At 50.0% G+C, this 10,930-nt stretch overlaps 2 protein-coding genes across 5 annotated transcripts in view; one reads left to right on the plus strand and one right to left on the minus strand.

The window, feature by feature from the left end:
* MAU2 (MAU2 sister chromatid cohesion factor) overlaps nucleotides 1–7,848 on the minus strand; it is a 28,667-nt gene extending 20,819 nt beyond the window's left edge. The window contains exon 1 of one of the 4 annotated variants that reach the window (XR_012498048.1): nucleotides 7,525–7,848. Coding sequence is in view for 3 of the 4 variants with exons in the window: in XM_019736814.2 (XP_019592373.1) it covers nucleotides 7,525–7,800 (276 nt within the window). In the remaining variant the exon portion in view is untranslated. The remainder of the gene's footprint in view (nucleotides 1–7,524) is intronic. The other 3 variants (XM_019736814.2, XM_019736813.2, XM_019736812.2) reach the window with 3 other exon arrangements.
* A 205-nt stretch (nucleotides 7,849–8,053) lies between these two features.
* Nucleotides 8,054–10,930, plus strand: part of SUGP1 (SURP and G-patch domain containing 1) — a 25,077-nt gene continuing 22,200 nt past the window's right edge. Inside the window, exons 1-2 of the mRNA XM_019736811.2 lie at nucleotides 8,054–8,193; nucleotides 9,839–10,010. Of these exons, the coding sequence (XP_019592370.2) occupies nucleotides 8,160–8,193; nucleotides 9,839–10,010 (206 nt within the window). The 5' untranslated portion in view covers nucleotides 8,054–8,159. The remainder of the gene's footprint in view (nucleotides 8,194–9,838; nucleotides 10,011–10,930) is intronic.

Below are 10,930 nucleotides of genomic sequence, written 5' to 3' on the forward strand. Positions count from 1 at the left end.
AAATGAGAAACAGAAACTCATAGACACAGACAATGGTTTGGTGGTTGCCAGAGGGTAAGGGGGATGGGGGTTGGAGGGTGGGAGATGAGGGTAAGGGGGATCGAATATATGGTGATGGAAGGAGAACTGACTCTGGGTGATGAACACACAATGGGACTTATAGATGATGTAATACAGAATCGTACACCTGAAATCTATGTAATTTTACTAACAATTGTCACCGCAATAAATTTAATAAAATTAAAAAAAATTAAAAAAAAAAGAAAAAAGCACCCAATGAGATCTGAGTTTTAAGAGCACCCTAGAAGCAGCAAAAAGAATTCAGAGGGAGGAGGACGGGGGGGGGCGGGGGGGGAGGAGCCAGAGGCTGGAGGCCCCAGGGGCTGCAGGCCGGGAAGGAGGCAGGGAGAGGGGCCAGGGAAACCTGGGGGTCATCCTTGGAGCTGGAGAGGCCTGTGGGGCAAGAGTGAGTGGTGGACGAGGAAGTCACCAGAGAGGCTGGGAAAGACTTGGAGCTGCATGCCACACCAGCTGCCTGAGGGGGCCAGGAGAGGGAGCGTGTGAAGGAAGATAGGGAGGGGGAGACTGGGAGAGGGAGCCAGTGAGAGAGGGAGAGTACAAGTGCTAAGTGCCACTGGGCTCCTGACTCTCACACACATGTACATAAGCACATGCACGCGTGCACACACATCCAAGCACACATGCACACACACGTGCCAGCAGAGTCCAAGCCAAAGGCACTCTGTAGCCGGCCAAAGTGTCCCCTCCCAAAGCCCCTCTGCAGCAGGGTCAGTTGGGGCTCAGGGGCTCAGAGGGCAAGGCCAGAGGTGGGGCTCCACAGCTGGAGGTTGTCTACAGGGACAGTGGGGACCAGCCCAGCTCCAGCCACACGTGTGTGATGTCATGAAGCTGATAATCATGAAAGCTGGCGCTTGCTTTCTGCAGAAGCCATTCCTCCCCACGGGGAAGGGCAGTCCAGCAAGAGAAGTTCCTGAAGGCCACCAACTGGGAGGAAAGATAGGATAATGTGGAGGAAACTGTGTGACTGAAGAGTTGGGCTAGGGACATGCTAAGATCTGGCCCAACCGATATTTTGAGGTTCTACAACTCAATCTCCGCGGGCAAAACCTACCTTGGGCAAGGCTGGAGGGGAGCTCTCCAGCGAGAGTACAGGGTGGACAAAGAAAAGGCGGACACACACAAGAGGATGGGGTTGGCAATGGGGACCTACACGGAAGAGCTGGATCCTAGTGGCCCCCAGCGTCCATTCAAAGGCCACACCTTCCTCCATTGTTTTGTGCATGTGCTGTGGCCCCCACTTTAAACACACAAGGGGGACATTAGATAAAGCCCCACGACGCGTCCTGTAGGGTAGATGTTGAAGAAAATTTGCCTTCATTGGTTGATGTGAGCTTTTGTCTATCAGCCTTTATCTGTTCCTGTATGTGAGGTGATTTCTATGCTGTGATCAGGGGTTGAGTCAATTCCCCCTTTGGTCTCATTCTCCCGAGCAAGGGAGACATGAGATGAGGTCGCTTTTCTGTCTGTGCTGTGAGGTGACGGTTAGTTAGCTTAGGGTTAAAGAAATTCTTGATCAGGGGTTGAGAGAATTCCCTCCTTGTTCTGTCTGTTTCACCCACATCAGCAGATGAAGCGAAAAAGTAACTAAGTTATATCAGGACGACATGACAGGCACGTGGTCAGGCTTTGGAAGGCCTTGGGCTGATGGTCCCGAGCAAGAACAGTAGACATTGCTTATCCGGATGAATTGGCCCTTCAGTCGGATAAGCAATATATTTTCTTTTTTTATCATTGACTGCCGGACCCTCCCGGAACTGGCCATTCCCGGAAGGGGAGGCAAAAACAAGAAACTTGGCTCTAAGGTATATCCGAGAAAACATATAAGACAGACCTCAGTTGGCAGTGTTATTAATTATTGTTTCATTTGGTCATTTGTCAATGGTGATTTCTCACCATTCTAACATTTTGAAGACCTCCAGCAACGTGCAGCTTACACCACCAGGGGACGTCCTGACTCGCAGCCGCGAACCTGGTGAGGGCCAGCTGGTTCCCGGCCTCTCCACTGTTCCCCACGGTTAGCCTTCTTGAGAACTTGTTAGCATCTAGAAAACTTGTGTGCAGCTTGCAGCTTACAACATCAGAAGACGTCCTAACTTCTAACAACAATAACAGCAGCAGCAACAGTCTTCAGATTGTTAACACCTTGAAAACTTATATGCTGCCTGCAGCTTACAGCATCAGAAGACGCCTTACTTCTAACAACAACAAAGACAACAGCAGCAGCATTCTTAGGAACTGGCAAGCAGCGGTGTGGGAGACGCCTGAGTTTCTCTCAGCTACAGACCTGGCAAGGTTTTGATTTATGACTTTTCCGGTGCTGTTCTCCCCCAGTTTGGTGAGCTTTTGACATCTACTGTAATAGTTACTATCCTGTAGAGCTTACAACTGCTTTTGGATGCTCCTTACTGATGTTATTTGTGTATTTAGCCAAGTGATTTTTGATCAATAGTAAACACATGTTGGGATCTCTTCAACTTATACGTATGTATACTCTTTTGACGTGACATTGTTATCAATGTATACAGTTTAGTCTTAACCACCTTTACTTTCTGACAATAGCGCAGTCTATTAATTGCCTTTGACTTTTACTATTGCATACTGCTAACTGGATTGAGTAAATAAAGATTGCTAAATAAATTGATTTAGATATTGCTAAATAAATAATCAATTGGCCCCTCTAGTATGCTCCTTCTCCTTCTTTTCCCCGCTCGTCATTACACGTCCCCAGTGCCTGGAACGGGCTGACACACAGAAGGTGCTTGGGAAACATTTGTCTCATGAACAGGGACTCCATCTAGCAACTCCGGGAAATGAGAGCTTCCTTATGTGCAAATGGCCACAGAACTGAGGCATACGCCTTTCAAACACAGAGGCCTTACTCCTAAATGGCACCAGACAGCGCCCTGTCCTCAAATGTCACTGCTTTGTGTCCAGGCATCAGCACTGGTGACACTTTGAGGCATCCCCCACGATGACCCACTCCCAAAGCTAGAAGGCACAGAACTGGCCCCATGTCAGGGCAATCCAGTCACTTCCCTAGGATTGTCAATCAAATGACTTTGTTTTTGTAACTTTTTAACGCTTACAACATAAAATCACAAATCAGAAATATACAGGCGCGGCCAGTGGCTCAGGTGGTTGGAGTGCGTGCTCCTAATGCCAGCTCACGGGTTCAACTCCCATATGGGCCAGTGAGCTGTGCCCTCTTCAGCTAAGATTGTGAACAATGGTTCGACCTGCGGCTGGGCCGCCGTGGGTTGCCATGAGCACCCAGCCGCCAGCGTGAGTGGCCAGCAGCCAGTGTGAGCTGCCGGCTGCCTCAGCTGGATGGAGCGCAATGCTCATAATACCAACACGGGCCAGGGAGCTACGTCCTCCACAACTACGATTGAGAACAACGGCTTAAATGTGGGGGGAGGGGGAAAAATTATAGACTTCAGGAAATATATCCATCTCACAAATAAAGTACCACAGTTGCTACCTTACCCAAAGTTGCTACATCATCCCCCAGTATGCTTTACTTTGTAACATTACAAAATAGCTTTTGTTTCCTTCCTTATTCTGGCAAAGCAGCCAAAGGAGAGCCCCTGTGCTGCCTGGAGGCCTGCAGGTGCAGGGAAGGCTGTGAACAACCTACCAGGAGTCCCTGGGGTCACTTTGGGGTTCTCAGGGAAAGCAAGGGTCACTGCAGGGTCAGCATGCACCCTGAAGGGGGGAAGGGCATGGATTAGCACACCTCTCATGCTCAGAGGATCCAGTCCAGTGCTAAGAGTATTTTAAGGCTTCTTTGTTCCTTGAAACCAAAGTCACTTTTTAAAAAGATCGCCTCCTTCTGCTGTGTGACCATGGCCACAAGCGTCCCCCTTTCAGCATGTCATCAGCAAGTTGGAAGTAGTCCCCACCTTGTGGGTTGGCTGAGGATCCAATGAGACAATGAGAAGCACGAATGTGTGGCCTGGCATGGGAAGGTGCCAACAATACTATGGTACTTCCCAGGCAGGGACGAGAAAAATCCGGCGTTGGAGGGGAGGCACGTTGGTGAACCCATGAAGTGCGGTTCCTAAACAGATTCCACATCCTGAAGCCAGAGACTCAGAGAAAAGGGGGAAGAAAATGGAAAGAAAACGATGAGAAAGCACAGATCACTTTTCCATGAAAATGCTTAACACCAAGGTCTGCAAATGCAGCTTCTGCACAAGGTTCTGCTCCAGGGGCATGACACATTCGTGATCTTGAAGAATGGGACAAAGAGAAATGGGATCAAAAATAAGAAAGTTCAAGGGGAATGTGCAAAATCCTGAAGTGCAACTGTCTGCTTGAAAGACAGTGAAAATAAGAAAAAGACTGAAAATTCACAAAGGAATAGATGTGCAGCAAGAGGAAAGAAAAACGAAATGTAAAGGAAGACAATCTGACAGACACTGCAGAAACAGCTTCACAAATTCTCTAGCCAAAAGATTTCTGAGGAAAGCGACATCCTTTACAATCACAAACTATTTCCTCAAGGAGTCTCAGAGCAGCAAAGAATACCGACACCACCGACATCATTGCCAAAACCATAATCAAAGAAGGAAGGCTCTCAGATCAAGTGTCCTGTCATGGGGATGAGACAGCCAGCAGGGACTCCGAGGGTCTGCAGAGGCAGGTGCCATTGAGACCAATGGCTTTGTCCTCAATAAAGCCGCCGAGGGAAAGGAAACATACCCTCCACAGGAGCACTTAACACGTGATTCTTTCAGAATCATCTTTCAGAATGAATGAAGCAGATGGGCAAGTATATTATGTATTCCTTCTAGGAATCTTACAAATGCAGCTGAGGAGGGAGTGAGAAACTTACATTAAGCAGATAGAGCGATAAATAATCTAGTCTTATGTAAAAAAGATGTGATTACCAAGGAGATCAGCGTCTCTCAGACAGAAAGCAAAAGACGATGAGAATAACAGGGAAGCTGAATGTACTAGTAAGTTTAGGGGCCAGTTAAAAGTTTACCAATAGCACTTGTAAGTTAGAGAAATCAGTTCCGGAAAGAATAGCAGGAGGAACGATCAAGGAGAAAATCATCACAAAATACTTGAGAGTTATTTGCCTTCTCTAAAAAAATTTTTTTTGTTACTCTGGATTGGTTCCCTGAAAATAAATTAGAACCTCTCTGGTATTTACTGTTCAGGAATAGAAACAACGAGCAAATCACTTCTAAAAGAACATTTTATGATTCTTTATCAAGCGAGTCTGGGAAGGAAAAGAATAAACGTTCACAGTTGCCTGATTTGGGAAAAACACACAATTAATAAAGAATGAAGATTACAGAGAGCACGCGTGCGCAGAGAACTCTGGACAAATTCCCAGCTAGGGATGCAACCAAGTGAAAAAAAGGGATCTGCAGGTGTCACATCAGCGTGAGCTACAGAGAGAACCCTGTGGCCTGTGGAAGACCCCATAAGATTCAGAGTTCTGTAAAAATAAGGGAAAGCAATTCAAAAGGACAAGGGTTTAAAATTAGGGATCCAAGAGCCAAGTGGCTACAAGGAAGTGATCTGAGGCATGGCTGCTTCCCCTTGACAGCACAGCGGTTTCTGGGCAAAATGGAACGATACACAGTGACTACTGACTAGGAACCGTTGCTAGAAACGACTCCCGAGACAATGGAAGGGAGGTGGCAGGATTTGTTGTTTATCAAGAGAGGGGAGAACTTCAGGACAGGGGCATCTACTGAAGGCACTGGGCTTCTGGCCCTGGGACTCACAGCCTCCGGCACCCCATGCCCAAGGAAGCCTTGAGCTTCATTTGATCTCAGCCCCACCACTGCCCAAGACAGACCCTGACACAAGCCGGTCACAGATAACTGACAGCTCCGGCAGCCCTCGGGATCAACCTGACAATCTGAGCGATTCTCCAGTCTCACTTCCTTCACCCCATTTAGGGCGCTGCTCAAATGTCACTCTCACAAATAGAAACTCCCTCACTAACTCGGCCAAAAAGAACTCTCCATCAACTCCATCTCTTCTCCCTGGTCCATATTTTTCATGGTTCTTCTATCACTGCCTAACCTCTTCCTACATATTCATGATTTGCCTTCCTCACTAAAAAGTAAGCTTATACTGGCAGGGACTGTTTTAGTCATCGCTGATTCCCAGCACCTAGAATAGGGTTTGGCACCTGGTGTGAGCTGAATAACTATTTGTAGAATGAATGAAAAAATAAAACTTCACAAAAAACATTAATAACTTAATTTCCTGGCAAGGAACTTGGGGATCTTGAGCCTAGGTTTGAACCCAGTTTTGTTAATAACTTGCTGTGTTGCTTTGAGCAAATCGCTTTACCTCTCTGGGCCCATAATGCCTTGCACCTGAAACAAGGAAGCTGATTAAGCAAGGATTAAAGTCCCCTTCCAACTCTTTACGGTCTAAAAAACGAAGACCTGGTATCCTCCGGAAAGCAATTTGTTACCAGTGCCTGGTGGGTTCAGATTTCCTTTAATTCAATACATTTTAAAAATCTAAGTTGATTCTAGTCAAGAAGTCTTTTCTTTAAGCAGAATAAAAAAGTAAATGGCAAATGGAGACACAGTCTGATAGCTCAGTGTTGCTGTAAGAAGAAACAATTCCACAGCCAAAATGGGCAGAATGACAGCCACATTCCCATATTTTTTGAAGCACCAAGATCTCACGAGTCAAGATGGGGTGGGGAGGTGGAAATGAGACCTGCCTTCTGAACGGGATGGACAAGTGGATGGTGGAAGGAAAAGAAGTCACCGGTGGATAGATATAGAGAAAGCAGGAGCTGCAGCGAGATCCCCTCCCTGACCACTGAGCAACTGGTCCTGGAATCCAGACCTCCCTCTGTTCCGCCTCCTTACAGGACCAACTCTAGGCTCTGGGCCTCTGCCTCCCACTTATCACTCCCCTCATCTCTGATGGGGGGACAATACCCTCCAGACACTTCTCAGACTTCTGAGTCTAGGGAGGGGATGCTTTCCTAGGTTTCCTGAGACCCAACTTCAGATTCCCAAGGGATGCTTGGACTGTCACTTCGGCCCTCCCCTATCCCGAGTTACTTCAGGAGGGAGCGTTCAGGCTGATACTCCTGGGGCTGAGCCCTGAGAAGCTGGAAGCGGCAAGACCCATGGGCCGATCTGGGAACGTCCCCATATGAGCCAAACTGGTCATCTCCTGAAAACCTGAAGAATTCGGGGACCCTGTTGCTCCTCAGAAGAGCGAGGTTCTGGACCCTGTCTGTCACCAGAGACATTAAATAACGTAAGGGGCAAGGGGCCCCCTGAGAAGCTGGCGGCTTTGGGGTCCTGACGCTCGTGCGAAAGTCACACCCGGGGTACCCGAGGAGCGGCCCAGGTGGACCTCGCCCGTCGGGGTCGCGGCCCGTCAGCCCAGGCTCCGCAGGGAGCCCGCGCCTCCTCCTCTCTCGCGGCCCGGCCCGCGGCTCACCGCCTTCTCCAGGTGGCTGCGCGCCTGCTCGCTGTTCTTGGTGTGGTGGTAGAGCACGGAGCCGAGCTGCAGGTGCGTGCGGGCCTCGATGCGCTGCGGCGGCTTGAAAGGGAACACGGCCTGCAGGCAGTGCACGCACAGGCGGATCTTGGGCGGGCTGGACGTGCGGAAGTGCTCGGCGAAGCCCAGAAGCGCCAAGTACCACGACTCCGCCGCCTCGGCCTGCGCCGCCTGGGCCGCCGCCGCCTGGGCCGCTGCCGCCGCCTGGGCCGCCATTTTGGCCTCCACAACAACAAGCCGTAGCCACAGGGAGGCGGAAGCAGGCGCACGGGGCGGGGCTGGCGCTCCTCACGTCTCTCGCGAGAGCTGCTGTACAAAGCATCCCGGAATATGTAGTAGTTTGTCTTTAGAGTGATTGAGACTCCGGGAAAGTGTGAGAAAAGGCTACGCCATCTGGTGCATGAGTCTGAGGCCAGACATTGCCGATAGGCCGAGGTTTGCGTTCCAGCTGAGAAGACTCCAGGTATCCCCGTAGTGGCAGGACATGGCTGGCCGACGCAGACTACACCTCCCATGAGGCCACGCGCAGTATAACAAGAACCCCCTCAGGTGGCGCCGGAGCATTGTGGGATTGGATGAGTCTCAAGATGGACAACCGGGATGTTGCAGGTAACATACCCCGCCTCCCCTCAAGCGCCTGCCTGGATCCTTGGGGCTACGCGTCACCGCTTCACCCTCGGGTCGGGCCTGCCTTAACCCGCCAGACCCTCACCTCAGCCTCGGGGCGGCACGAAGTGGCGGGTTCTGCACCTCCCGGTTCTCCCGAGACCCCAGACCCAGTTGCTGCCCCCTACCCTGGGCCTGATTTGCTGAGGGCGCCTGGCTTTCTGTAGAGGCCGCCCTGCATATGGGTCTGCCCTGCATTATTCTTCAGGGCTCCTGCGAGCTCCGCTCCCCGAAATAGCAGCAACCTTGGGCTGTCCTGCTCCCCTTTTCTAGCAGCTGCCGTCTGGCCTATGTGCTGCTTTCTGGAAAAGCTGCTTTCCCGAAATGGTTTCTGACATTAGTGGGTGCATACATTCCTGAGTCTTTCGAGCCCCTACTTTACCACAATCCTTGCCGTTTCCTCTCTCCCAGCCCTAGCCCCGTCAATACTAGGATGCATTCACCCATTCAGCAAATACTCACTGTGCCAGGCAGTGTGCTGGGCGCTGGGAATGCAGTGGTAACCAAAAGAGGGTCCTTCCTTACTGAAGATTGCTTTCTACTGGGGTATCAGGCAGTGCACCAAGAGGAAATATTTACAGAGAGAGTTGTGTGAGGGAGTATGGGCTATGGGTGGAGGCTGCTAATATTGGGTGGTAAAGGAAGGCCTAAATTTTGAGCAGAAGACATTTGAGAGAAGGAGGCCTGGGAGGCAGAGCCTTCCACCCAGAGGGGGATGGCGAGTGCAAAGGCCTTGCCATTTTGCAGAATGTCAGGATGAAGTGGAAATGGGAAGGGGGCACTATCTCTGGCAGGGCCTTGAAAATCGACTTTAAGAAATTGGATTTTATTCCAAGTCCCATGGGGAAACTTCGAGGTGTCTTCTCTATCTCCAAAGTTACCACCCGTGTCTGAAGACACCATCATCTTTTGCTTGGAACCAGAGAGCCTCCTCTGTTTCCATACTGCCTACGCACGCTCTCCAATCAGTAGCCAGAATGATCTTAAAAATAAAAATACATATTGGATCTTATCAGCTTAATACTCCCCTTTCACTTCCAAAAGACCTTAAAGTAAAACCCAGACTCCCTTTCTTGCACTCTTGTTCCTGGAACCGTTCGTTCTGGCCACATTGGACCCTTGCTGGTTGTTGGATTCACCAGGCTTCTTCCAGCCTTGGGTTTTGGATCTGCTCCTTACTCTGCCCAGATCGCTCCCCTTGTGGCTTTTCAGGAGGATGGCTGTTTATCTTTCTGGTTTCAGCTTAAATGCCCCCTCTTCTAATGGTTATTTTCTGGCTGTCCTAGCTATAGGTGCTTCTCTATTATTCTTCCTTACCCTTTTTTGGTTTCCAGCAGAGAGCTCTTATCACAATTTTGCAGCTACTTTTTGTTACAAGTCTGTTGTCTTCCCTGCCAGAGGTGAGTCCACGTAGGCATAGGCTCTCTTGTTTAGCACCTAATACGGGACATGGTACATAGCTCGGTGAATGTTTGCTGAATAAATGAACGAATGGATGTAGGAATGTCAATTTTAATGTCATTTGCTGCAGGCAGCAGCTGCTGGGCATGTTTATTAAGCTAAAGATGGGTTTCTTTTCCCTCCTCAGGAAAGGCTAACCGATGGTTTGGGGTAGCTCCTCCCAAGTCTGGAAAAATGAACATGAACATCCTCCACCAGGAAGAGCTCATTGCTCAGAAGAAGCGGGAAATTGAAGCTAGAATGGAGCAGAAAGCCAAGCAGAATCAGGTGGCCAGCCCACAGCCCCCGCATCCTGGAGAGTAAGTGCCTAAGTGCCCTCAGGCTGGATTGGAATCTTAGAGGGTCACCCACAGAGGATTTTGCTTAAGAGAGCAGTCCTGGTGTATCAGCACCCGGCCACAACCTGATTGTGCAAGGAGTGACACAGGTGCTTTCTTTCAGGAGACGTAATGTGGCAGGAGAGAAATGAAGGGTGTGTGAGGGCCCAGAGGATGGCCTGCCAAGTCTTTAACTTAGCAGTTATTTACTGCTGGCAAGTTGTGAACCAGGGCCTGGGGGTGTAGCACAGAGCAAAATCTCAGCCTCCATCTCAGCCTTTATGGGGCTCTACTAGCAAAGGGGGTGCCAGTTCTACCCCCAGAGCTGCCAGTGGGTAACATGAGACAGTGTGTTCCCACTGTAGGGGTGCAGAAGAGGCTCTGCATTCAAAAGGCTCAGGCAGAGCCAGCCCATTGAGGAAGGAGAGAAAAGCCTGCCTGGCAGCTGGCAGAAATGGGAGAGAGCCCCTATGTCAGATAGCCCAAGTGCTGTGCCAGAGGGGCTGTTCCAGAACCAGGTTGGGAGTAGTGCAGGCAGGGTTTCCTCCCACCTATCCTAAGAAACGCTGCAGGCACCCAAGAGTTTTGAGCACGGGTGCCAAATTCCACGAAATTCAGGCCGGAGACTGACAATCCAAGAGGCAACCCTTTCCTGTATAATCTGAAGTGTGGATCATGGTAACCCTCCACAAAGTTCTGTCCCCGTCCCCACCTTTTCTTATAGTCTGTGGCTTCTCCTGGAGGGCAGGATTTAGACCTTACTCCTGTTGGAACCCAGAGCCTGGCACCTCCAGGGTGCCCAGGAACATGGGGAATGGATGTTGAGTGATTTGTCAGGGGTGGGCTCTCGCCCCTGGGGTTGTGGAAGGACTTGCACCCAAATGGAAAAACCCTGTAGGATT

Source organism: Rhinolophus sinicus, linkage group LG07 (assembly GCF_036562045.2).
Source record: "Rhinolophus sinicus isolate RSC01 linkage group LG07, ASM3656204v1, whole genome shotgun sequence".
NCBI lineage: Eukaryota > Metazoa > Chordata > Mammalia > Chiroptera > Rhinolophidae > Rhinolophus > Rhinolophus sinicus.